General features: G+C 40.3%; 7 protein-coding genes across 15 annotated transcripts in view; 5 read left to right on the top strand and 2 right to left on the bottom strand.

Moving 5' to 3' along the window:
- scaper (S-phase cyclin A-associated protein in the ER) overlaps positions 1-398 on the bottom strand; it is a 50,296-nt gene extending 49,898 nt beyond the window's left edge. Inside the window, exon 1 of the mRNA XM_058074777.1 lies at positions 249-398. Coding sequence (XP_057930760.1) covers positions 249-260 — 12 coding nt within the window. The 5' untranslated portion in view covers positions 261-398. The remainder of the gene's footprint in view (positions 1-248) is intronic.
- rcn2 (reticulocalbin 2) lies at positions 40-5,386 on the top strand. 5 transcript variants are annotated; one of them, XM_058074782.1, is made up of 9 exons: positions 40-202; positions 585-647; positions 962-1,115; positions 1,191-1,293; positions 1,365-1,552; positions 1,631-1,744; positions 1,816-1,909; positions 3,767-3,906; positions 3,986-5,386. In XM_058074782.1, exons 3-9 carry the CDS (start codon positions 972-974, stop codon positions 4,127-4,129), a joined length of 927 nt encoding a protein of 308 aa, XP_057930765.1. In that variant the 5' UTR covers positions 40-202; positions 585-647; positions 962-971; the 3' UTR covers positions 4,130-5,386. The 5 variants fall into 5 exon arrangements, with proteins under 5 accessions (XP_057930765.1, XP_057930766.1, XP_057930767.1 ...); XM_058074783.1 differs by having other exon boundaries at positions 946-1,115; XM_058074784.1 differs by lacking the exon at positions 40-202 and having other exon boundaries at positions 274-647; positions 946-1,115.
- Positions 4,372-10,304, top strand: pstpip1a (proline-serine-threonine phosphatase interacting protein 1a). The gene is made up of 15 exons (XM_058074780.1): positions 4,372-4,509; positions 5,441-5,541; positions 5,625-5,699; positions 5,774-5,808; positions 5,878-5,984; positions 6,051-6,113; positions 6,625-6,729; positions 6,841-6,886; positions 7,013-7,092; positions 7,480-7,578; positions 7,839-7,935; positions 8,063-8,150; positions 8,219-8,295; positions 9,904-9,998; positions 10,068-10,304. Exons 1-15 carry the CDS (start codon positions 4,480-4,482, stop codon positions 10,197-10,199), a joined length of 1,230 nt encoding a protein of 409 aa, XP_057930763.1. The 5' UTR covers positions 4,372-4,479; the 3' UTR covers positions 10,200-10,304.
- Positions 5,979-20,851, bottom strand: LOC131130795 (tetraspanin-3-like). Of its 3 annotated transcripts, none has more exons than XM_058074790.1 (12): positions 20,749-20,851; positions 19,196-19,665; positions 18,897-19,041; positions 18,069-18,309; positions 13,512-17,352; positions 13,012-13,203; positions 12,777-12,851; positions 12,504-12,605; positions 12,265-12,420; positions 12,090-12,173; positions 10,799-10,900; positions 5,979-6,094 (listed from the first exon to the last, which is right to left on the bottom strand). In XM_058074790.1, exons 5-11 carry the CDS (start codon positions 13,572-13,574, stop codon positions 10,808-10,810), a joined length of 765 nt encoding a protein of 254 aa, XP_057930773.1. In that variant the 5' UTR covers positions 13,575-17,352; positions 18,069-18,309; positions 18,897-19,041; positions 19,196-19,665; positions 20,749-20,851; the 3' UTR covers positions 5,979-6,094; positions 10,799-10,807. The 3 variants fall into 3 exon arrangements, with proteins under 3 accessions (XP_057930773.1, XP_057930772.1, XP_057930771.1); XM_058074789.1 differs by lacking the exon at positions 5,979-6,094 and adding an exon at positions 10,315-10,723; XM_058074788.1 differs by lacking the exon at positions 5,979-6,094 and having other exon boundaries at positions 10,315-10,900.
- Positions 14,673-18,564, top strand: si:dkey-24l11.2 (uncharacterized protein LOC100034462 homolog). The gene is made up of 12 exons (XM_058074779.1): positions 14,673-14,788; positions 15,208-15,824; positions 15,898-15,957; positions 16,033-16,085; positions 16,148-16,292; positions 16,370-16,725; positions 17,130-17,358; positions 17,453-17,564; positions 17,853-17,970; positions 18,044-18,155; positions 18,224-18,336; positions 18,409-18,564. The coding sequence occupies exons 2-12, from the start codon at positions 15,219-15,221 to the stop codon at positions 18,473-18,475; spliced, it is 1,971 nt and encodes a 656-aa protein (XP_057930762.1). The 5' UTR covers positions 14,673-14,788; positions 15,208-15,218; the 3' UTR covers positions 18,476-18,564.
- ch25hl1.1 (cholesterol 25-hydroxylase like 1, tandem duplicate 1) lies at positions 18,706-20,107 on the top strand. The gene has a single exon (XM_058074787.1). The coding sequence runs from the start codon at positions 18,859-18,861 to the stop codon at positions 19,702-19,704; it is 846 nt and encodes a 281-aa protein (XP_057930770.1). The 5' UTR covers positions 18,706-18,858; the 3' UTR covers positions 19,705-20,107.
- A 619-nt stretch (positions 20,852-21,470) lies between the features above and the next one.
- On the top strand, positions 21,471-24,333 carry si:dkey-30c15.13 (uncharacterized protein LOC558731 homolog). 3 transcript variants are annotated; one of them, XM_058075915.1, is made up of 7 exons: positions 21,471-21,685; positions 21,742-21,906; positions 21,971-22,081; positions 22,158-22,218; positions 23,372-23,482; positions 23,558-23,704; positions 23,808-24,333. In XM_058075915.1, the coding sequence occupies exons 1-5, from the start codon at positions 21,647-21,649 to the stop codon at positions 23,392-23,394; spliced, it is 399 nt and encodes a 132-aa protein (XP_057931898.1). In that variant the 5' UTR covers positions 21,471-21,646; the 3' UTR covers positions 23,395-23,482; positions 23,558-23,704; positions 23,808-24,333. The 3 variants fall into 3 exon arrangements, with proteins under 3 accessions (XP_057931898.1, XP_057931900.1, XP_057931899.1); XM_058075917.1 differs by having other exon boundaries at positions 23,786-24,333; XM_058075916.1 differs by having other exon boundaries at positions 23,532-23,704.
- The last annotated feature ends 266 nt before the right edge of the window (positions 24,334-24,599 follow it).

The raw sequence follows: 24,599 nt of genomic DNA, 5'->3' as shown, positions 1-24,599 counted from the left end.
ACTCCGGGTTGTCTGCCATGGCAACCATACGGATTGAGCGGGTATTTCTCGAACAACTGAACATGCCTTCAACATAAAAGTACAACACTATGAAATGTAGCAGATACATTCATGAATCGGAATTTTCGATATATTTCACAAGAAGCTTGGAAATGTAATTTTCATTTGGCATGGATGCAGAATCATCTAAGTGAGATAAATTGTACGAATTTGAGTTTTTCCAAGTGTACTAAATCTGCCATACTTACAATAATCTCCATCCTTGCGGGTGTGCTTGTTAAAGTGTTTATTATGTTAGCAGTTTCCAGATATGAAAAATTATATTTTCATTTAGCTCGGCTTCACTTGTATAAAGCAAGCATTTGTCGGCTTACTCGCAGAAGATATTGCAATGCTTGAAAGGGTAACGTACGTTTATGACAACAGCAACGGCATGTGTCTTTAATGTGTTTGATGATCCTCGGAAGCAGTCTGTTTAATTTACGACTGACCAGTAAAATATTGGAAAATAATAGTCTCAAGTTAAGTTCTTTATCATTTTTATGATATATATTTTTGTTTTATTTATTTTTTTACAAACAAAGGATTTTGTTGTGAAACTCCAAACCGGAAATACAACTCGTCTTCAGGATCAGCAAGTCTTACTGGTGAGAACTTTTCACGGTATTGCAAATATCACATCATTAACACTATTTGACTAGTTGATAATGCTTGCGTATTTTCAGTAGCATCATTAATAATCTGCTTCTGTGGTCATTGTTTTACATACCCTCACGATTTCCTAACAATCACACTCAACCTAAAGCCAGTTTTTTTATAGGTATATAACGACAGAGCTACTTTCGTCGCGGCCTTTCGTGTTTTGAACAATGATAATAAAACGTCTTATCCCTTGGAATGTTTTGAAGATAAACTGCAGCTTTCATCTTACTGACTTTTTGACAGTCGATTGTGATTGTAGCTCCTCGGAGATGGCGCCCCCTGCTGTAACGGCGGTGTTATTGTTGGTCCTCCAGTTTTGGTGGACACTGAGCGCTCACAAACATCTTCATGAAGACCATTTGGAAGACCACCTTAACTCTGAACATGATATGAACGTTCTGTTGGGAGAGAAGGTTGCAATGCACCATTTCTATCCCTATTTGTTTGATTATTGTATGACTTTTTGTTATCATTTGATGCCACTGTAGGACAATGAAGAATTAAAGAGACTGAGCCCAGAGGAACAGAGGAAAAAGTTGATGGACATTGTCAAAAAGATTGACACAAATGCTGACAACAAGCTAAGTGCAGGTAAGATTGTGCTGACGTTTATGCAGGTAATAGTGGTATTACTGTATTTGTAATAAAGGCTTTCTCCATAGAGGAGATCACACTATGGATTCAGCATGTCTACAGAAAATATGCACTGGACGACACAGAGGAGCGCTTCCCCGAATTTGATGCTAACCAAGATGGTGTAGTAACATGGGAGGAGTACAGCATGGATAAGCTATTTAGTTTTGATGAAAGCACCGTTGTAGATGATGCAGAGCAAGACTCTCTGAGACATGTACGTGCACCAACAACTTTATTACTGGCTCAGCTGTCGTATTAACATCCTGATATGACCTCGTATGACCTTCCACAGCTCCACCTGAAGGAGAGGAGGCGCTTCAATTTTGCAGATGTTGACGGCACGCCCGGCCTCAATGTGACCGAGTTTTTGGCCTTCACCCACCCCTCTGAAGTGGATCACATGGCGGTAAGAAGAGATTAACTCCATAGAACTATTTGATTTGTTACATAATACCTCTCCCCCCGCGCCCCAAACAGGATTTTGCCATTGAGGATGTATTGAGTGAATATGACACAGATCAAGATGGACTGATCAGTTTGAAGGAATTTATTGGTGATCTTCGACGGGACGGTAAGTAAGATGACTTTCAGGGTTACCATGGGTGCTTGAAATTCATGATACAAGTTTTTATTAAGAAAAGTAACAGGAAACAGAAGTGGACATTTGAATCACAACCAATTAGTATCCATTTTAATTGATTAAGAACATCTCTCTCTGACCAACTGACCAAACACTTAACAATCAGTAAACTAGCGTGTTAAGTGAAGGGAGATTTTTTTTTTAATATATACATGTTAAGTAAAGAAATCAAAATTGTAATGCACTAGCTACCCCACTAGAGGGCGCTAATACATTACAAATACATTACGGCTATCCCTCAGCTTTTCGTTGTATGCAATACAATGACAATAATGGCGATTCTGATTCAGTCGCATCACGTTCAGACATATGACTGGGAGTCGTGTACCCCCTACTTCTTTTTTGGTATATTATTGAATATATATTGTGACATTATATTAATTATTATTAATATTAATAATTGTAGAATACTAGACGTCTGATGCCTTATACTGTACTAGTATTTTAGTTCATTTAGCCATTTTTATCCTTTAAAAATGCTTCATTTAGACAACAAATGTTTTGCTTAATTATGCACATTTTTTTTTACTAATATTAGGCTGTAGTCAACCATGAAACAGCATGATTTATTAATATAGTTAAAAAAAACATGATGGATTGAACCTGCAAAATTCAGACTGGTACTATGCTTTCATCCTCTTGCAATTGGAATGCATTAGATGATGTACAGTGTGACACATTGTGGTCGTCAAGGAGCATACATTTCTCGTTTCCTCTGCCCAGGGCTCTACGTTAAAAACAAAAATTACTTGCCCATGGGGAATCCTTAAGGTGAGAACTACTTGCCCGAACTTGCCCCATGTAAAATGAAAAGTGCCATAATGATATCATATATCAATATATGCTGATAATTCATCAGATAATAGTACTGATGCATTGTATTTGGAGGAATGTCTGAAAATTTGTGGAGATGTATGTTAACATGGCAAGCCATGCTACCTTACACATCGTAGTCGTAGTAAGCAGTGATATTTATAAGTTGTTCACCACAATGAAACATTTGACACATTTATGTACTAGTAAAGTGTTTTTAATCCAGAAAAAATGCTCAATGATCAAACAATAATTTGTGAAGCAAAGGTGAGAAAAATACACAGAGAAATGGAAGCGCTAGATTTTGTAGCTTGTGCAAAATCAGCACTTGGTATTGGATCTAATGGGCGGTGTTTCATTGTGACCACTTCAAATTGTCACAGCAACGTGATTCACTCACCTTTGCCATCATTTGATTTGCTGCCGCTAATAAAATACTTGTTTAGGAGGCACTGTTTCATCACTTTTTGGTGTTTTCCTTCAGAAGTTGTTGAAGAATTAGACGATGTTGGCAGGGACGCCATGATAGATGTTTTCCTAGTAAAACGATCGCTGATTGGTTGATCGCGAACAAGAACGGGTGTGGGTAAAACGCGGATTGTGGATTACGGACCGCGGTCTAAATAAACGATTCTGATTGGTCCATTTCAAGATTTGCAAGGATTGGTTTGCAAATTACCACCGGAATTACGCAGTCCGTGTTTTACCAACACCCAACAAGAACCGCTTTAAAAAAAACTCTTGGCAGTACGGCATGCTAAAGTGCACTTGCCCGACGGGAATATTAATGATTGGATTTACTTGCCCGAATTTTGTTTTAACTTGCCCCGGGCCATCGGTACAACGTTATTGTCGAGCCCTGTCTGCCTATGGGAGAATATAAATGTTTGGAGTATTATACCACCACTTTGAATGTGATAAAGTAAGACAATCATTCTGTAAGGTGTACTAATGACATCCCAACTTCTGTTAAAGAGGACGCCCCATCACAGTGGGAGGTTGAGGAGACAGTGCGCTTCAACGATCTCTACGATCAAGATAAGGACGGCAAGTTGAATCGAGAGGAGCAACTCCGCTGGATTGCACCAAACAGTTACGGTTCTGCTCGGGAAGAAGTGAGACTTTCCAGTCTTTCATGTTCATGTCACATTGAATTTCCTTGATGGCAGAATGTACACTTCTCCTCATGTTCAGGCTCTTTACCTCATCAAGGAATTGGACCGGGATGAAGACGGGCAGATCTCAGAGGCTGAAGTTTTGAAAAACCAAGAGACCTTCATGAACAGTGAAGTGACAGACTACGGCAGGCATCTGCACTTGTCACATGATGAATTATAACAGCATGCTTTTGGATTTTGGTGCTCCTGTGTCAACACATCCAACTGTCATTTATCTAGAACAATTATCTAGAATGTATGTAGAAGTGAGGCCCTCCAAAACCAAGAAGTAAATCTTCCATTTATTTGATGAACACAGCCGTGTCATAAAGCAAAGCAGCAGTTAGCACACAGGCGCCGCTGCTTCTGCTGCTGACGTGCTTCCTCTTTTTTTTTTAACAAACGTGATAGCTGCAGTATGACACTGCTTGTTTCCTGGACCGTTTCACTTGTGTGGAACAATCTGTCAAACAACGCTCTCGTGTTGTAGCTTGAGTTCAAATCCGTTCTTCAGAGCAGAACGGATGCAGGATGGAGTTGGAGTTTAAGGATGCCTTTTGGGTGAGACTGCGCCACTCTTCCTAATTTTTGGAACTATGTTTTAGCCTGAGGATGAGGTTGATTGTTGAGCACTTAAGTGACTACCACTTAAGTGTTTAGCATGGCCTGCAATTCAAAACTAAGTACTAAATGATTAGCGCCATCACATGGAAGGGTTTACTTTGTGTTCAATGTGTGTACATGTTGTGAAAAGTTTAGGTTTTTAGATAACTACAACTAGACTGGTAAAAAATTGGTCAATAAGGTGTTTGCTTTCACTTTTGTCAGCTTTACAAATGGAATACTTGACTGTTACTTTGTTGAAGAAAGTTTTCAATCTACTTCATGCAACAAATATGGTTAATTATGTTATTAATAGCTTTTCAATGTCCCATCCCAAGTTTGAATATTGTGTTACACCCATTTTATAGAACTCAACACAGCCAGAATAATGTCACCAAAGCTCACCTTTGTACATTCACACACAGCATCGGCATTTGGGAACAATGATGACCGAAAATATGTAAGTCAGAAAAATGTATGATCAAAAGAGGGAAGTTTACTTCTTGAACGCTCAATGACCCATTTAGGGTAATGCATGATTCGGTAATAATTAGTGTCTGACACGGAAAATATCAAAGGGACAGCTGGCATTGGGTATGGCCGAAGAAAATGGATGGATTAAATTGTATTTAAAAAAATTATCTTTTGAATGTTATTATTGACACTGTGATTTCTGTAGTGTTTTTATAATGTCAGCACAAAATATATAGATATATTGTGTAAGACATGTCTGTATGAATTGCATGACCACTTAAGTGAAGGATCTTTATGAGCTTTCCATGTGAAATTGATGTCAAGTTATAAAGTATGTGGTCATGTGTATATATATATATATATATATATATATATATATATATATATATATATATATGGTCATGTATTCCCCCAGGGAGGAAACTACATCAGCAACACTGGCTATGAGGCCATCATCCAGAGACTGAACGACGGACGGCGAACATGCAAAGACATGGAGGAGCTGCTGAAAATGAGGTGTTAAAGCTGTGGTGGGATGCTCAGCAATGAAAGTAAGTGATGTCACCCTTAACTGCGCGTTGTTGTTGCGTCTATTTCAGAGCATCAGCAGAAGAGAAATATGGCAAAGAACTGATCGCCATCTCACGCAAGGTTGGGGGTCTGTATGAGATCTGGTGCGTTGGTTTACACTTGCAGGTATCAGGAAGTGATGTCACATCCTTCTTAGCATTTGTGTTTGTTTCCACAGCACATTGAGAACGTCCATTGATGAAATGAAAACACGTAAGATTGCTACTGTTTTGTTTTGGTTTTTTGCATCCACACTTGCAGCTTAAATATGCTTTTTTTCAGAAATGGAAATGATTGGCAACTTGCACATTCAGCTGTCGGCCCTCTTGAAGGAGGAGGCGAAAAGAATGGAGCAGTTCAGAGAGAAGCAGAAAGAACAGAGAAAAAAGGTATCAACTTTATTTTATTTACATATTCGTATCGATTGACTTTATCTGCTTGTGTTTACTCCTCAGCTTGAATTTGTTGTGGAGAAGGTCCAGAAGACAAAAGTCTCATTCTATAAGAAAACAATAGAAGTAAGTGTTGCTTCTATCTATAATCCAGCTTTAAATCCTACATATGCATTAAACATTTTAAATTTGAAACATATATAGATAAATATAATTATGTACGGGGCTGCACGGTTAGCAGTCAGATCTCACAGCTTGGAGACCAGGGTTCAATTCCACCCTTGGCCATCTCTGTGTGGAGTTTGCACGTTCTCCCCGTGCATGCATGGGTTTACTCCGGGTACTCCGGTTTCCTCCCACATTCCAAAAACATGCTAGGTTAATTGGCCACTCCAAATTGTCCATAGGTATGAATGTGAGTGTGAATGGTTGTTTGTCTATATGTGCCCTGTGATTGGCTGGTGACCAGTCCAGGGTGTACCCCGCCTTTCGCCCGAAGACAGCTGGGATAGGCTCCAGCACCCCCATGACCCTTGTGAGGATAAGCAGTAGAAAATGAATGAATGATAATTATGTACTACAACCAGTCCAGGGTATACCCAGTCTCTCTTATTCCATGTGTCTTTGGCCATTACAGTCAGAAAAACACTATGAACAACGCTGCAGGGAGGCCGATGAGGCGGAGCAAGCAGCAGATAAGATGAGCAACACTTCCACAGCCACTCCCAAGCAAATGGATAAGGTAAGATTATATTAGTGAATCATACATGTTGGGAGTTAATGTGTTTTTTTTTTGGGTTGATTTCTATGAGATGAAGAATAAAGCCATTTTGTATTGTAATCTTCTGTTTAGCTGAGCAGCAAATCCAGACAGTGCAGAGAAGCTGCAGAGGAGGCCGGTAAGGATTTGAACTGTTCACATGTGCTTCCCTTTTATTGAGGATGTCACAAGAGTATCTCTCTGAAGTAGACACAGTTTTGACATTTATAAACCTGAGCTAGTGGGACATGTTTTCTCATAACAGAGAGACAGTACACATCCAACATTGAGCAGCTGGACAAGATCCGTCAAGAGTGGGAATCGACGCACAGCAACACGTGTGAGGTATAGCTTGTGAGAAGGAACATGTTATAAGGGGGGAATGTACAGTGATGGCAAATTCATGGCAATACCCGATGTCTGTTTTCTCAACGGGGAAGTGCAATAGTTCTACTAAAGTGAGTTACTAATCTACAAACTTCCTATGTTGGCTAAGGACATATTGAGGCAACACAGCAGCATTTACACAGGATAAACCTCCATATTTAAATATAAAATTACAATGGTCAGTGGTCATTTTAATACAGCCCTTGGTATATATTATTATATATTAGTCCAGTACGCACACCCCCGTCTGCCAGAGTTTTATAGGAACATGAACCAGTCCAAAGATTAAAAAAAGGTTGGGAATCAGGTTGTAAGTGTAATTTTCCCAATGACAATATCTTGCAGATGTTTCAGCAGCAGGAAGAGGAGCGTCTGCAAGTTCTGAGGAACGGGTTATGGGTACATTGTAACCATTTGTCCTTGCAGTGTGTAAAGGATGACGAGGTGAGTTGTCACGCATTTTGCATCATCTCAATCAAGGGCTTTCACAGCGTAGAACATTCCTATTCGCTGAAAACCTCATTTTTTTGGAGCATATTTTGTGGTTTGGACTTCAGACTTCTACATGGGAGTTAAAATCAATTCATTTTGCCTACAAACATAACTCAAGTTAGTTTTAGCAGGGTCTTTTTCAAACTGCTACGTCTCACACTTTGCCGAATGACAGTAAATATTACACTAAATGCTTGCAAAAATTGCTCCAGTGTTACGAGAATGTGAGGAACATGTTGGAGAAGTGTGACATCATCACAGACTTGAATTGCTTTGTTGGAATGAAAGGCACCGGCTCAACGCGTCCAGGTAGGCGCCCTTCCTGATTTAGCATTTGAATATGATATACTGAACATTTTCATGTTATCTCACACACTCTTTTTTTGTGCACGATATCCAGTTGCCTTTCATTATAAACTCTTTTTCCTATCCATAGCTGCCATTGAATACCAAAATTACTACAAGAAAGACGCTTCAGCTGTCAGAAATGGAAGCACAGGACTCGTCGGCCAAGTCAAGAAAAAGTACGATATTGGAATGTGATTAGCAATTAGCAATCACGCCAAACAATAATATGTGATTCTATTTTTAGGTTTTCAAATCTCCTTCAAGGGACCTCCTTGACTGGCTCCAACATAAGCATTCATGATCCTGGTGTTCAAAGTACAGGTAAAGTACTTCTAAAGTAATTCTGCTTAATACATCAGCGCATATTATAGCAACCCCCACATACAGTGATGTCGAAGAAGTGTTTGCCCTCTTCCTGATTTCTTGTTTATAGCATTTTTGTCACTAAATACAAAATAAAATTTGTAAATGAAACGTTTTATTAGTAAGGGAGAAAAAAAAATCAAACCAACATAGCCCTTTGTGAAATATAACCGTGGTTTATCACACCTGAGTTAAATTTCCACACCCAGGTCTGCCACACGGCACCTGACCAAGTGAAGTAGACCAAAAGTTCCTCAAAAAACTAAACATCATGCAGAGAATTAATGAAATTCTGAAAAAAATAGAAAGTAACTAAGATCTATCAGTTTGGAAAAGGTTATAAAGCCATTCTAAAGCTTTGGGACTCCAGCAAACCACAGTGAGAGCCATCATGCACAATTGGCAAGAACTTGGAACAGTGGTGAACTTTCCCAGGAAGCACATTATTGCTTTTATTGTACATAGAGTGTATCAAAAATAAATAAATTAAATAAAAACTATATATGAATGGATAGGTCTGATGCCACTAAACATTTTGAGTGGTCGAAAGTAAAGTATTCATAAATGACTTAGTTATTGCACTTCCAAGGGTCTGCCAATGTCTGGACAAAAAAAGTGCATTCCACAAAAAATCTGTTGTTGTGATTTTTTACATATTCAAGGTCCTAATTATTATCAAACATTCCAATTTGAATTTATTTTTTATATACATAATTGTTTTTCGCTCATAGCACATTATTGCTTTTATTGTACATAGAGGGTATCAAAAATAAATAAGTAAATAAATAAATATTATACATGTATGGCTAGGTCTGATGCCACTGAAAATTTTGAGTGGTCAAAAGTAAAAAAAATGTTCATGAATGACTGTTATCACACTGCCAAACATTGGATTGCTGCATTTGTTCAAAAAAAATGCCACAAGGGATAAAGTGCTTTTTGAAATGTGTGCATTTGAAGGCGTGTGGCACCTACTCTGTCCGCCGGCGGGCACAGAGATGGCCAATGTGCCTGTTTTATCACATGGTGGAAGTGTCGTACTATGATGCTTTCATGCTCTTCACTGAAATCAACCCGGATTGTAACCCAGGAAAACTGTACAAACGGAGACTTTTCCTTGAAAAACTTGGTATGGCACTTATTGAGCCAGAAACTAAAAACGCAAGGCTTGCAGGCTGCAGAGGCCACACATGAATCTTCACCAAAGAGAAAGCAGTGTGGACATTGTGACAACCCACTGAGAGCATCCAATGCCTGCTCTAAATGCGGCATATCAGTATGCCCAAAGCACATGAGGCCGACTTGCATGAATTGTTAGAAAGAAAAAAAAAGTTGTTTATTGTTCATGTTCATTCACGTTCAAAAAGTTAATCATTAGTTTATTGTTCATGTTTCATTATTTGTTGGTTGTTTATAAATTCTATTAATTAAATGGAATGCTCCAAGCATTCGCATTCCAAGTGGGCTATTTCATACTATGTTTCTCTCTCACCTTTCCTTGTGTGGCACAAGTCCTATGTTTTCAATATATTGGGACCCCAATAAGTGACCCATATAACTCTACAGGGGAGTCGTTTGATGGACTTTATGCCGCCATCCCTGGGAGTCACGGGTCCCAGATCAGTGAGCAGTACAAGGCGGTATATGAGTATGTGGCCCAGGTTAGTGTCTCTTCTGCTTTAAGTCGATAGAAAAAATACACTCTGTTGACAGAATGTGTCTTTCTTTAGCGAGATGATGAGCTCTCCATGTCTGTCGGGGACGATGTGCTTGTCATAGAACAGGGTGAAGATGGCTGGTGGACGGTGCAGAAGTATGGCCAAAATGGACTGGTTCCAGGCTCCTACCTTGCCAAAGAATGACTTTTTATATAATGAATTACAAGTAATATTTGTCAATAAGGTGTATTATTTAAATATTACATTTACAAATAGTTTTTTGTGTTATGTAATAAAAAAAATTGACTCATCTACAAACTCTTGCCTTATATTTTATTTACATTCATTGGTATCAACTACTACAATCGATTCAACTTCTAAAACTACAATCAGGAAAAAGCCTGAGAAGCATGTTAACTTAAATAATGTCAAGAAACTTAAAATCTAACTTATGTACAAAGATAATGAGATTTGCAGCCAGCAAAAAGCAGGTTACACAGTAAATGTTTGGCCATAAACATGAGCTGGCGACAGCCTTCAACCAAAGAAGGGGCAGTACAGTAGAATATTAGTAGTACTAGAGCTTGTAGTCTGACAGTCTGACATACACAGTGCAAAATCAAGAGGAACCCAACCGGTGCAAGTCCTCCTCCATACAGTACAGTTTTGGTGTGCTTCCAACTTTCATGAAATCATTCTTTGCCACCATTTAAGAATTTGGACTACAGCTTTGTGGAGAAAATGCAAATGCAGCTTCAGTGTAGTGTCTTAAAGGTTAGTGTGGATCACACCCCAGCTCTTACCAATGAGTCTTAAGCTTGGGTGCCACCTGTGATGAGGAGCTGGTAGGCAGGATCATTTCTTCTGCGACACAAAACGACGCATGCCGACAACATGCCCAATATCTAACATGGAGGGAAGAAGACAAGGGGTTACTGTGCATATTTATTACATCCATTAATTATGATCTGCACAATTTTCTGAAATCAAATAAAGTAGGTGTATCAACAATTCTGCTGTATCCGTATTCTTAAGTGGTAGGCATTAAAAGTGAAAGGCAGGAAGTGTTTCTTGTTTCATCCATTTACTTAGGAACAAAAAGCGAGTATTCCACACCGCAGTAGGGACCGCCACAAATGGCAAGGTGCAAAAGCGACAACATCCCTTTTGTTCTTTATAATTAACTTTTATCACCATTATATCTCCCAGGGATAGTAAGGTAGACTGGTCTAGTGATTTAAAAAAAAATCAACTATGGTTGCATGCCCATTTCAAGCTTCTGTAGCAAACATAAAAGGATAAAGATGGTATCTTTGAGCATGTGAAAGGATATGTGCTCCTACAAAATGGAGAGTGATAACAGCATACGCAGTGTAGTGCTCTCATTATTCAGACTTCCTCCTCCCAATAAGCCTGCCTCTCACTCCTTGTAACAAACTTCTTGTGTATGAGATACTCACAAGGATATAAGTAAGGGATTGTTGTCTTTTTTTTAAATTACGGTTTCATATATTTTTTACTTATTGTTTTATTACTGCATTTATGTATTTCATGTGCAACTCATGCATCTGTGTCGCAGGTTGCAGTCCTGTGTGAAAGACGGTACAATAAGTAGGTAAAACCTATTTGAATAGGCTTCCTGAAAACTGCACGGTTGTGGATAACCACTGAATTAACCCATTGTATTTTTTTTTCACATTCATAACACAAGTGCTTAAAAGTGCACAAAAGCGTAGTTGTGCACCCTGGTGGTTAAGTTAGTTAATTACAGTGTCCTCAGCATGAAACAAAAACATACGCCATTTGTCCAAGGTGAAAATAGAGGCGGCAAGATCTAAAAGATTTTTAGAATAGAGGCGGCAAGATCTAAAAGATTTTTAGAAGTTTTTTTAAGCCATTTTTGCAGCTCTAAACTTCACAGATGTCATGTCTCATCTGCATGTAGTAATGTTTATTGTGGTTAACTATTATTACAATTGTATATTGAGATGTTTTTAAGTGTCTACTTGATGTACACTACTTATTTAAGTGGATGACACAAGTGGCAATTAATTTGGGTACGGTGTTTTCGAGAGCTTATGAGTGAGGAAGTACCTGGATGCCAGCAAAGGTCAACACAGTGCAGATGACATACATCATGATCTCCTTTAACTTCTTCACAACCAGAGCCTCACAGCCCTACAAACATACACACAGACATTGTAAGACAATATATGGAAAAAATATGACAAAAAGGTCATTTGGATTCAGGTGATTAAAAGCTTTTTACTTCTTGGTAAAGATCTTCAGGATGAGCAAGGGACCCTGTGCAGATTCCACCAATGTTTGCTTTGCAACAGCTGATGGGCACGCTGTTGTTTTTTGACACGTCAAACCAGGGCGTATACTGCCAGTCAGAGTAGTTGTGGATGCCACAACACTGGAGCTGCACATATAAAAACTGTACTATGAAAGAACACATCAACTCCGAAAAGCACAAAAATGTAATCCTTTCTTTTATGTCCTGACCTGTCTTTGAAGGTAGTCAATGGCACGGCTCTGTGCGTTGCCATTGGTGCCGTTGTACTCGTTGTATACTTTCTGGATGGAGTCATTCACATCATCTTCAACCTGGAGATGATACAAAAACATGTCCACACACTTGACAACAAAATCTTCAATATAATGGCAAACAAAACATTGCATTGTGTTTTCTGAAATATGAATCAGATATTCCTTGACAAACCTGCAGAGCTAAACGTGAAGGTAAAACAAACACATTGCGCCTTATGTGTTATTCACCTTTGCTCTGTAAACATATCCAAGAACCACAACAGCGACTTCAGCCATGAAAACCAGCAGCAGAATGACGACAAACTGTGGAGAACAATTCACAAGTTAGCCAAGGACCATATCTGAACTCGAAGGCTGAGATTACGGTTACACACTTCCAAGATATTGTGTTCAATAACACAATTTGCTCATCCCTCTTTGGTCCATAGCATTCCTGTCTACAGAGTTGTTTGTTTACACTGACCGTTGTGAGTCCACAGTGACTCTCTCTCACGGTGGCACAGCATCCAATGAGCCCGATGATAAAGAGGAGCGCTCCAGCAGCAATGATGACGACTGCAGGGATGAGGGTGTACACGTCTTCAAAGAAGTGATCGTAGTCATCGTACGTAATGAAAACGTACGCTCCCACATAGCAGAGGATGCCAGCGGCAGCCTGTGAAGTGACCAAAATGTTATTTTTTTTTCTTTAAGAAACCAGATAGTTTTAAATTAAAACATCCCACGTTTGAGAGAATATTTTCTGCAATGAACAAAAATGTTAGTCCATAACAAACTACTCTCAAAACAGTGGCCTTTGACTTAAACAAAGAAAAGCTATTGCACTTGTACAGAAGCTAGCATAACAGCTAAACCTACACGAAGTTCACAACACACAATAGTTAGCTATACAACTAGCTAGCTAGCCATATGCTAAGCTGTGACGCACGACAAACTCTTTATTAAATAAATCTCAAAACGTACCCAAAATATCAGGTTCAGAAAAACCAACACCGTCTTCGAGGAAGTGATACTACAATGCCCCATCGTGAACACAGGAACTGAAGTCGAATTGAAAGATGTAAATTTCTACATGGACATATCGCAGCCGCTCACTCACTCCATTAGCCCAACTCCGTCGGAATGTCGACAAGCGCCACCATAAGAGCAACAGAGGAAACTACAGTGTGAATGACAGCACACACTTACTGCTCCAATGTTCCAGTCAGCATTTACAGTGTTTGAATGACTGTAGTATGCAGTTTGCATATCCTCCCCGTGAGTGGGAGGGTTTTTTTTCTTAAGGTAATCCATGACCCTAATGAGGAGAGGTCATATAGAAAATGGATAGTGTATGGCCCTGTCGAGGTTTCTGATTGTGCACATCATGTTTGCCGAGTCCTCCATACAACCCAAAGGGTATTTTATTAGCCATGATGTGGACCAAGGAAAATCATAGCCACAGCGGTCCTCTATAGAGACGTAGACGTGCAAAACCATGGATGGCATGGAAGGTGACATCCAGCTAGCGTATCCTGTGATGCAACTGATGCCAGATTACAGTACTGCAGGTCAAAGAGCAGCAGGTTGCAGAGGACCCCAGCAATCATCTCCAGTATGGATGGAGCCTGGAAGACACAAGATGAAGTAAGACAAGACGGTGAGAACAATGGGAAAGAGTGGAGAGCATAGATAATATGCATAGTCCAGTCTCAATTTGGCTGCAACAAAACTTTGTTACATGCTCAAATATCATATCTTCACCAGTATTTAAAATTGCCATACTTAAGAGGGAATATCTCCACAAAAATGTATGCCAATTTGAAACAGCGGCTGCTTCAGCTCAGTGACAGTAAAGTGACACCAACAAATTAAAGATATTGTTCAGACAAGTCCTTTTAGCAGGTTAACTGTGAAATAACTCCTACATTGTCCATACCTTGCAGATATGAAAATGGAAATGGTGGCAAGATGTTATTATTGAAAAATAATATACAACTTTACACTAAAATTGAATTAAAAATACTATATTTACTGACATTACTGTAAAGCTTGGAAAACATGACAATTATTAAAACTACAATATTTTCATGTCCCATTTTTTTTGGACAGAGTTGAGTGATTCACACTCCTAACCTGTAGAGGGCGACAAGCAAACATAATCACAATCACAGCGTGACGGCACGTACACGTTCCCTGACGTCATCACGTCGCGCACTGTGTCGTTGTTTGTCGCACGTAAACCTGACAGCTACTTTCAGGTGAGGGAAAACACTCATATTTCCACAATATTTCATGATGTTATTATAATGTTATAAACATATCGACGAGAACGTTGACATTAACTGCAGAGTATGTTTTAATTTGTTTTTTTTTCTAGAAACGAGTAAATGTGTCACACTACAGATCCCGTTTACTTAGCTCAGCGGTTTTTAATGTGGCTTCGTCATGTTTTGATATATCTGGTCATTTGGTAAACTGAATATTGTAAGAAGGGGACTTGCGTATTATGAAATACGTTATGGGTACTGACTACCAGGATTTACCCACATAGAATGTAGTTCTGTGGGTAAATAATTAATACACAGCCAACATTGTTAGACTTGATTACTGCACTTTGGCCAGGCTTCTGGCTACTCACAAAGCAGACAGTGGTTTACGATGTTCCCTTTAAATTCAGGTGTAATAACAATGGAGAACAATACTGGAGAGGACCTATACCCTCCAAAGGTGATCCCTCAAACGCAGCAGCTGTGTCGCTTCTTCTCTCAAGGAAGACACTGCAACTTTGGTTCCAAGTGCAGATATGTACACATAAGGGAGGATTCAAGATTTGACAAAAAAGAAACAACCAGGACTTCTGATCAGGCCGACAACCTGTCACTATCTCAAATGGGTCTTGACGGAAATGTCGAGAACAGGCCTCCATTTACGACCAAGTCCAAGGCGGCCTCAGTTTCTGGACGACGCGCATGTCGCTACTTTTTATCAGGGCACTGCACCATGGAGGACAGGTGTCGCTTCTGGCATCCACCACAGCTGACCTCAGTGGATGACAATGTTGTGTCTGGAAACCAGACCAGTTTTACACAAAGGAGAGTGCCGGTACCTCGTCCAAACACCCTTCGGGAGGTCAAGCTGTGTGACCTAACAGAGGATGTGGCCATGCAGCTACGAGACACTGAGATCAAGCAGCTGAAGAGACGTTTTCCCAAAGACAGTCTCATAATTCAAGAACGAAGCGATGGCAAGGTTACTTATTACAGAGCCACTGTGGAAGCATCAGATCCAGACTGGGTAAATATTTACTGTTTGGATGTTTATAGATGCATCTCCTTTACAAGTTGAACTACTTTCATGTTTTGTGCAGCCTTTTGATTTGAAAGAAATAGACATCACAGTGAGCTTTCCAGACACGTACCCTAAGGAGGTAAAGAGAACTACTACTGAATAGTATGACATGAATGTGTTGATGAATTGCCATTGACATTTTAATTCCCTTTAGATTTTCACTCTGGATATTCCATTGGATCAGGATCTGCCTTTAGTGATGGGAAGGTACTAAAAGCACTTCTTCAGAGTGTTTTTGGTTCATAGACATTTGTGCTATGGCTCTGTAGGCACGTACAGCAAGCGTCACTGGAGTGGCTTCAAGCAAAGCATGCAACCAATCAACTCCTTGGCAAAGTCGAGCTGCTCTTCCGCCCTTTTCTCTGCTGGCTTGATCGCAGTTTGGAGAAGCTTTTCACAGAGGGAGCCAGACAGGTGAGAGATGCTTGCTTACTCAAGCACTTATTAACATAACATATTTGATTGATATAGTTCTTGTGCTCTTCCTCCAGTTGAAAAAGGACATTGATTTAGAAAAGGCTGGGTTACAGTTCATACCCTATCAGGATCTGCAGGCAGCAGTATGTGAAAAAACAGAGGACAATGATTCATCGGACGCTGCAGATGTGGAAGAGGAAGGCAGTGATGAAGGGAGAACAGAAACGTTAGACGCCGACAGAGTAGTCGGGGAAGGGCAAGGTTGTAAGCAAAAGCAGGACGAAAACGAGGATGCCAGTCACTTGGTGGAAAATATAAAGATCAGTGACGTCCGCCGAGGCACAGAAGTAAGGCTGCTTGGCCTGAGGCTGGGAGAGAACACAGCCACTGTGGTCAGCGAGTACATCACTGTTTGCCTGCAATGCAACAGGTCAGCGAATACATAGCTATATGTACATACTTACAGAACACCTGCACAATCATGTGGAGAATGAGGTTCTGAGCACGGACGTTGTGTGTCTCCGTGGGGAGGCTTCACTTCCCTCCATCCACTGTCATAACAGAGAGGCGTGGCTTGCCATGAAGAACATGCTAAAAATATTAACGTAATTAATTAAATAAATTAGTTTTCTGTGTTAATGTGTTAGTTTTAATTGTACAATATGTTTCTAAATGGAAGTGTATCACACTAAGAGGTGTCTCTAAAGTTTGATTATTGATTATTATTGATTATTGAACCACATGAAAAGATCTTGGGTGCAGATGGTTATATACGAGTATATGTTACAAAGAACATGTTTATCTACTGTATTAACTTGTTCTGGATGTGTTCAGGTGTAAGGTGACAGCAGACCTTGCGTTGAATGGAAAGACTGCCTGCGCAGCTCAGTGTGAAAAGTGCAATGCAAGCATCAGCGCTGCGTTCAGACCGTGCATGCTGCACCATTACAGCGACGTCTTGGGATACCTGGACCTCCAAAACGCTGTTCCCTCTGACCTTGTGCTTCAAGAGTGCCATCTCACTGTGGGCTGCCTAAGCTGTTCCCAGGAAAGCTCTCTGCAGGTGACAATACTTGGATTATTGCCCATCTCCTCCAAAAAAAATAAAATAATTAACCACATTTTGTGACATCTATGTGTATTACTTTTGCCATCAGAACCTTTGCTATGGTCAAACAAAGGAGGCTAACTGTGAGAACTGCCACGGCAAGCTAAGTCTCTTGGCTGAGAGCGCCAGATTCCAATACATTCAACCACGCAGCAAAACAGGTCAGAGCTCCACAGAAGATTAGCAATGAGCAGCATTAACATCTTATACTGTACTAAATAACCACAGTTTGACTAATAGTTGCCCACTGGGGGGGAGGAAATGCACTTTGCACAAAGAGCCAAACTAAGTGATGCATAAAATATTGCAAACTAATGCTCAGATTTGATTGACAATGTCAGGGATATATATTAATATAGCAGTACTGTATGTTAAATATTGTGGTTGTAGTTTGCTGTGGTGTTTCTACATAATCTGGAAGGAGCAACATTGTGTTTTGTTGCCTGCAGGTCCGAGTGCTCGATCCGTTAATTTGAAGACAGTCAGAGATCCTGCTGTACAAAAAGGGAAACCCCTACCAGAAAAGGGGGCATGCAAACACTACAAGCAGAGCCATCGCTGGTTAAGGTATCTGCATTGCTCTATCTACTGCAGTATGTAATGGAACAGCCCATGAAGTGCATTTGCCTGTCTTGTAAAGGTTTCCATGTTGTGGCCGTGCTTACCCGTGTGACGTGTGCCACGATGAGGACCAGGACCACCCCATGGAGCTTGCCACCAGGATGATCTGTGGCTACTGCGCCAAAGAACAAGTCAGCTTGAAGCAGTGAAGCTGGATGACGTGCAACCCTCCTGATTTCATTTGCTGTTTGTTTTGCAGCCGTACAGCAACGGGAAGCCTTGCATCAGCTGTGGGAGCATGATGACCAGAGGCGCCAACACCAGCCACTGGGAAGGAGGACTGGGCTGCAGGAACAAAGTCAAAATGTGCAGGTATTTAATAAAGACATGTTTTATCACATTCAGCTAGCATTGGATTGATATATATTTTGCTTTTCTTCTCAGAAATGATCGGCAGAAATATGCCAACAGTAATAAGACGGTTTCAAAGAAGGCCAGTGAAAAGAAGTAGAATGATTGTCTCTTTTTGTGAAGCTGCACGCAAAAAATCATTAGTTCAACAAGTTTATCATTTCCACCAATAAATCATGTTGTAATGATCATTCCGCATAAGAGTGACATCCTTCTTTGTAGGTTTTTTTAGTGTTCACAAGTGTCTACTCCCAATCTGATCCATAACTTTTACTTAGATGTTTTTTAAAGGTGGGATGGTGTGTATCCCCTTAGTGACACATACATTAAATATATTGTCTCTGTTTTTCCTTATTTCCTGAAGCTGCTGTGTTGTAGTGAATAAATACCCTTGAATAGTTAATCCTGAGCCAAACTCAGCGACTTAAAAGAGGGATTTTCCAGGCTTGGGTGTGCAGAAGCAGTGTGCAGCCTTTCATCAAGATGTTGAACATCAGCGAGTTGTCTCTGCACCATCTCACCTCCAAAAGATCAGACCGTCTCCTGCAGCCGCTCTGGGACTATCTGCTTCTTCACCACCTGCCTCTCATCTCATCTCCTTTCTTGCCGGTCCTGCTCGCTTTTTGCAGCTACTTTTTCTTCAGTTTACCTTTTGCAGTCATGGACCTGTTAGGAGAAAGAGTTGTTTTTTTCCACCAATATAAGATCCAGCCACAGAGGCAGCCCACACTTGGAATGATGGCGAGGAGCTTCCTGACAGCTCTTTTTAACCACATCGTATTTGTCCTGCCAAGTGTGATGATTGGTACGTTCATCTTACCTCCACCAGCGATACCTCAGGAAGCCCCTGCCCTTCATAACGTCTTCATAGATGGACTGGCTCTTCTTCTCCTCTTTGACACGCAATACTACATCTGGCATTTTATACACCACAAACACACAGAGCTTTATCGCTGCATCCACGCCATCCACCATGAATACACGGCCCCCTTCTCCTGGGCCACCGAGCAGCTCAGCATCCCAGAGCTCATTACTGTCGGACTCTGGAGCAACCAGGACCCCGTTCTTCTCAAGTGTCACCCACTGACCACTTGGTGGATCACAGTGTTCAGTATCTGGCTGTCTGTGGAGGACCACATTGGGTACGACCTACCATGGAGCCTCAATCAGCTGGTGCCTTTCGGACTGCTGGGGGGAGCGCCAGCTCATGATATGCACCATCAGAGGCCCAGTGGAAATTTTGCTCCCTTTTTCAGCCACTGGGACAGACTCTTTGGTACGACTGTCCCACTGAAAAAAAAAGCGATGTTAGGTCAGCTACATAAATAGAGACATGTTTGTGAACCTGTTCACCCATATCTGCTGCATTACCTCTTAATATTATTGCTTTGATTTCATGGATGCATGGATGATGTAAAACAAGACATACAAGTGCCCTATATGTATATACTGCTTGAATCATGTTGAAAGAAAATGTTACTTATGTATGATTTTTTTTTAGTTGCAAATATCATCAGTCACCATATCTATTTGCTGAGTCATTCATTTGTCCAGTCATTGGCCACACTAATGCCCAGCAGCCATGTGAGCAAACTCAGACTCCTTTTCTCATGATCCTATTGCATAATTCTAAATCTTTACACGTGTTAATTCATTCATATTTTACCTACTGTAGGAAAAAGGGTGGCTTTAGAAGGTTGCTTGCAGGTCATGCATAGCATTAAGAAAAAGAATTAAGGACACCGTGTTCTGGGGCAAATGGTTGAAATGAGCTTTAGATGGCTACAAAGTTCAGTAAAGAAAAAGTCTCCAGAAAAAAACTGAAATGCTGTTTTGCATGTCTGTAGCTTTAATGCCAGTTAATGAGCTGTGTTTATCCATACCTGTCTCAGAGTTTGTAGCTTTTGTGCACTTTTTACTATACATTGTAACTGTAACTCTGCACTTCCCATATTATATTAATTTCTAACACTTTAGATAACTAGATTAAGTAGTAAGGCACCACACACTTTGCAGCGATCTACAATATCAATTAGATGTCAACGATTCTGAACATTTAGCTTATGTTTATCCACAACATGTTAGCTAGCACACACACCAGTTATGGCCGCCAGTGTTAGCATAGTGCTAGCATTAGCGATTTAGCATCGAACTAGCAAGGGGAAGATATTCAATATCTCTGTAAAACAAAGGTACAGTATAGCGATGTGATTGGTCCTGTTTATGATGTTTTGTCTAAAACTATGGCAGGAACAACATCAAATGAATAGCACTAAATGAATACAGAGCTACCATCCCGCTTGGTGGACTTTGTTTTTCAGAGAGGTTGTGTACCAATTATGCACATTAGCACTCAAAGTAATCAAATCTTACCTTTATGCATTCCCACATAGTATCAGCATTTAGGAGCAAATATGAGCTGAAAGAAAAAAATACATCCAAATACATCTATACATCCCTCGGTGCATCGTGGTTGATGGTGCGTTCAACGACCGTCAAAAAAGTAGGACAAATCGTAGCTCGCATTAAACATTTAAAAACGGTGGAATTTCTAATTAATAGTTACAGTATTGTAATACTGTAATAAATTATTGTAATATAATGATTCATTTCTATATATTAGAATGTGTTTTAAAATATAAATGAACTTTTGATTAAATGTTTTATAACCTTTGCCCCTGCATTGTTTACCACAAAGAGATTTCCCCTGTTTATTATTGATAAAACATATTTCTATTTGCGATTAATTTTGAGTTAACTATGGACAAAATGTCATTAATCGCGACCAAATATTTTAATCGGTTGACAGCCTTAAATATAATTGAATGTAACTTTGTAATTTAGCAGAAGGTAGAATTTTTTTGAGCTTGGACATGATGTGCCAAAATGTCTCCCTTCCCGAGAACCACACTCGAAATTGCACTTTTTTTTTGCTTCAACGCATCACACTGTAAAATAAATCTAAGATAGTGAAACTGAACTTGAGAGCCACTTAGTGAGTGAATCTTCCAGAATTGCTTTCCCTAAGGAAGGTGCTGCTGCCACCTAGTGGTGTGTTATGGGTACTGCTGGGATTATGAAGTGCTTCTCTGTCATAAAAAGCAAACTGGTGGAGTTAATCCTATTTTTAGAAGTCAACAAAGGTACTGACTAATCACTTGCTCTGTGGTGGACTTGAACCTTTCTTCACTATCACCACTCGAGTGAACTTTGAACTTGGACGTGCCTCACAGTCTTTCGTTGAAAGATGTGCTGACATTAAGGAGGAACAATGGAGGAAGAAAGCGACTCTTCCCACTCTTCCGAGAAGGTAGCCAGCAGCACATTATGATGTTTTGTCTGGATGTCAATGTTCTTTATCCACAGATGAGGGAAAACATGTTCCAGGAGGGTCTGTACCAAGTTTACATGAAGGCCCCTCGAGCCTCCAGCCGACTACTGACATGCGTCACCAACCAGGAGGAGCTGGACAATGTGAGGATTCATCGCTGGTTCTCCTCGGTGGTGAACACCAGACTCCTCATCAGCGGGGTAAGGCGCTGTAGTGTTTTACTTTGATGGTGTCCTCTGTGCTTCATTGTGTCTTTGCACTCAGGTGGTACAGCTCATCAGCGCCGTAACTTGCATACTGACCACTGTGTCTCACGCATGTGTTAGCTATGATTGCTCTGTTGCCATGACAACGCCAGTGTGGTCCAGCCTCCTTGTAAGTTCACACTGACTTCTGTACTTCATTGTCACTCATGTACATTTTGTTAACATAAACTTTTGTGCTGTTTTAGTATGTGGCGACTGGCTGTATGGCGATATACGTTCAGAGGAAGGCCAATAAAATTAAGGCAAGTTCTCAGTTGAACTAATACGACGGAGTATTAGGGCCAAGATCAATTTATGAGAAAAACATAACATTACCAGAATAAATGTCCTGCACTACATAGCTGCATTCGTCAAAATTGAGATCCAGCCATGGGAGTGGCCACTAGGGTGGCCAGACCTGGCCACTCCATAGCGCCGCCACTTTCTCTGCAGGGGTTCTGAGCAACTGCAGACGTATAATTTCACCACACAACTTAAGCCTGGCAAGGACAATGTTGTGTCGGACTTTCCATAGCCACACCCACACCCACCCAAAGCCTGAGCTGGTTCTCATGCTGCATGCACCCTTCCGAGCGGCTGTTTCCCTGCAGGAGCTCCAAGACCCCGTAGGCCAGAGTCCCCTAGTGCCCTTTCATGGTCACAAGAGCGACCTCATGCTGAAATAACGTCTGTGTGGCAAAGGGGGCCATTACATTACACTGTAATTCCCAGCACTTTTAGGGCATAGGTTCTGGCAATGTTACATGAAGGCCACCCCAAAAAATGGCCCCCGGCAGATGGCTTCTCGTTTGCATTAGCGCTTACAGGGGCAATGTTAGCTAGCAGGCTACTACCTGCAAGTTTCTGGTTTCATTCATTCATTCATTTTCTACCGCTTTTCCTCACGAGGGGGGTGCTGGAGCCTATCCCAGCTGTCTTTGGGCGTGAGAAGGGGTACACCCTGGGCTGGTCGCCAGCCAATCGCAGGGCACATATAGACAAACAACCATTCACACTCACATTCACACATATGACACCTATGGACAATTTGGAGTGGCCAATTAACCTAGCATGTTTTTGGAATGTGGGAGGAAACCGGAGTACCTGGAGAAAGCCGAGGCCGAGGGTGGAATTGAACCCTGGTCTCCTAGCTGTGAGGTCTGCGCGCTAACCACTAGACCGCCGTGCCGCCCCAGTTTCTGGTTTGTGGAGGATAAAATAAGATGATGGTACCGTTTTTAATTCAGATGAATTAGCCATTTTCAAGCTAACAGACTACTTCCTGGGTTATGGAGAATGACCCAAGACCCAATGATAGGACTGTACAAATGTATTTAAGGATCAGGGTCAGGGTAACATGTTTGCATTTTTGCAGAGGAGGTAACGATCTGTCCTAAAACTGTGCATTCATTGAAGGCAGATCATCATTCTTCTGGGTGTTAACTTCCTTAGCCTGTTGACTGGATTTTCCCTGCTGTTAGCTTACTGCCTCGCGTCTCAGAAGTCAGTCGCACTAAACACCAAACAACAGGTACGTACATGCACTTTTTCAATATGAATAACTTGATGATGAATTTTAGCCACCTGCTGTCCATCCTCTCGTCAGCTCGCTGGATCCTACGTGGCCAAGTGGAGCTCCATTGTGTTGACAGTGCAGTGTTTGCTGCTATCACTATACGTACTTCTACTGTCATGGCGGGGCCTGTGGCGCTACGGTCCTCTACATGTTCCAGCATACAGCCGAGTAGCACAGGTGGGGGTTTCATATCACGACTTTACTTATTTCTCAACTTATTTGCATGAGAGCAACAGAGGTGGTGTAATGATGCCAAAGATGTCTCACTTTTGTGTCACAGGACCCAGATGATACTACCGGGCCTTTACTGGAGCAAGTGGACTCCGTATGAAATGTAATGACCTCTATATATGTGTGTATATTTATCACAAGTAACAGTGCTAGCTAGGATTCTAACAGATTCTCTGCTGTAATTCCCCCCAAACACCACAAGAGGGCACTATTATGTAGTCAATTTTATCATATTACTATGGGACTTTGGTCAGTTCTATTTAGTTCTTGTTATACCATATGTTTTTGACTTTTTGCAAAAAATATAGAAATTATTAAAACAAAAGTAAGTAATAATGATATGAATGAGCTCCAATTTGTAAAATAGAACAGGTATAAGAGAATAGTATCCACTTTCTAACCACTTATCCTGTTCAGGGTGGAAGGAGACTGTAATGTTGATATATTACACTAAATGTGTCTTATTTTTATAATGATTATTTATGTATTTATATTAATAATCTCTTACAATGAAATTAAATATATTTAAAAATTAAATAGCACTCATGTGATGTTTTTTTTTTACTATAGCAAATACTTGTAAGTATACGCAATGTATTTATAAATTAAAAAATGAAAAAAATCTCAAAGGAAATGTAATTTATATTAAAATATTAAAATATTAAAGTATTTGAAAATAATATAATTCTTAATATTTTAAATTATTTATTAAATATAGCCCATTTATATTTTAATATTTTTATGCTATTAAATAAAATGCAATAATTGTAAAAAGTAATCATAATTAGCCGTTTGCCTTTTATATAATTTTATATTTGTTAGACTAATTATAATGCTTTGA

Source organism: Doryrhamphus excisus, chromosome 6, assembly GCF_030265055.1.
Source record: "Doryrhamphus excisus isolate RoL2022-K1 chromosome 6, RoL_Dexc_1.0, whole genome shotgun sequence".
Taxonomy (NCBI): domain Eukaryota; kingdom Metazoa; phylum Chordata; class Actinopteri; order Syngnathiformes; family Syngnathidae; genus Doryrhamphus; species Doryrhamphus excisus.
This window is presented reverse-complemented; position numbering and strand designations above follow the sequence as displayed.

Bases quoted from the DNA above. Each gene is read 5' to 3' on its own strand.
- rcn2 (XM_058074782.1), top strand. From the start codon at position 972: ATGGCGCCCCCTGCTGTAACGGCGGTGTTATTGTTGGTCCTCCAGTTT. The intron at 1,294-1,364 runs GTAAGATTGTGC...CTTTCTCCATAG, and splicing joins TGACAACAAGCTAAGTGCAG to AGGAGATCACACTATGGATT. The intron at 1,553-1,630 runs GTACGTGCACCA...GACCTTCCACAG, and splicing joins AGCAAGACTCTCTGAGACAT to CTCCACCTGAAGGAGAGGAG.
- pstpip1a (XM_058074780.1), top strand. From the start codon at position 4,480: ATGGAGTTGGAGTTTAAGGATGCCTTTTGG. The intron at 4,510-5,440 runs GTGAGACTGCGC...GTATTCCCCCAG, and splicing joins AGTTTAAGGATGCCTTTTGG to GGAGGAAACTACATCAGCAA. The intron at 6,730-6,840 runs GTAAGATTATAT...TCTTCTGTTTAG, and splicing joins CTCCCAAGCAAATGGATAAG to CTGAGCAGCAAATCCAGACA.
- LOC131130795 (XM_058074790.1), bottom strand. From the start codon at position 13,574: ATGGGGCATTGTAGTATCACTTCCTCGAAGACGGTGTTGGTTTTTCTG. The intron at 12,421-12,503 runs GTCAGGACATAA...TTATATGTGCAG, and splicing joins TTGACTACCTTCAAAGACAG to CTCCAGTGTTGTGGCATCCA. The intron at 12,174-12,264 runs GTAAAAAGCTTT...GTATGTTTGTAG, and splicing joins CTGAAGATCTTTACCAAGAA to GGCTGTGAGGCTCTGGTTGT.
- si:dkey-24l11.2 (XM_058074779.1), top strand. From the start codon at position 15,219: ATGGAGAACAATACTGGAGAGGACCTATACCCTCCAAAGGTGATCCCT. The intron at 16,293-16,369 runs GTGAGAGATGCT...CTCTTCCTCCAG, and splicing joins TCACAGAGGGAGCCAGACAG to TTGAAAAAGGACATTGATTT. The intron at 16,726-17,129 runs GTCAGCGAATAC...GGATGTGTTCAG, and splicing joins GTTTGCCTGCAATGCAACAG to GTGTAAGGTGACAGCAGACC.
- ch25hl1.1 (XM_058074787.1), top strand. From the start codon at position 18,859: ATGTTGAACATCAGCGAGTTGTCTCTGCACCATCTCACCTCCAAAAGA.
- si:dkey-30c15.13 (XM_058075915.1), top strand. From the start codon at position 21,647: ATGGAGGAAGAAAGCGACTCTTCCCACTCTTCCGAGAAG. The intron at 21,686-21,741 runs GTAGCCAGCAGC...CTTTATCCACAG, and splicing joins CTTCCCACTCTTCCGAGAAG to ATGAGGGAAAACATGTTCCA. The intron at 21,907-21,970 runs GTAAGGCGCTGT...CTTTGCACTCAG, and splicing joins CCAGACTCCTCATCAGCGGG to GTGGTACAGCTCATCAGCGC.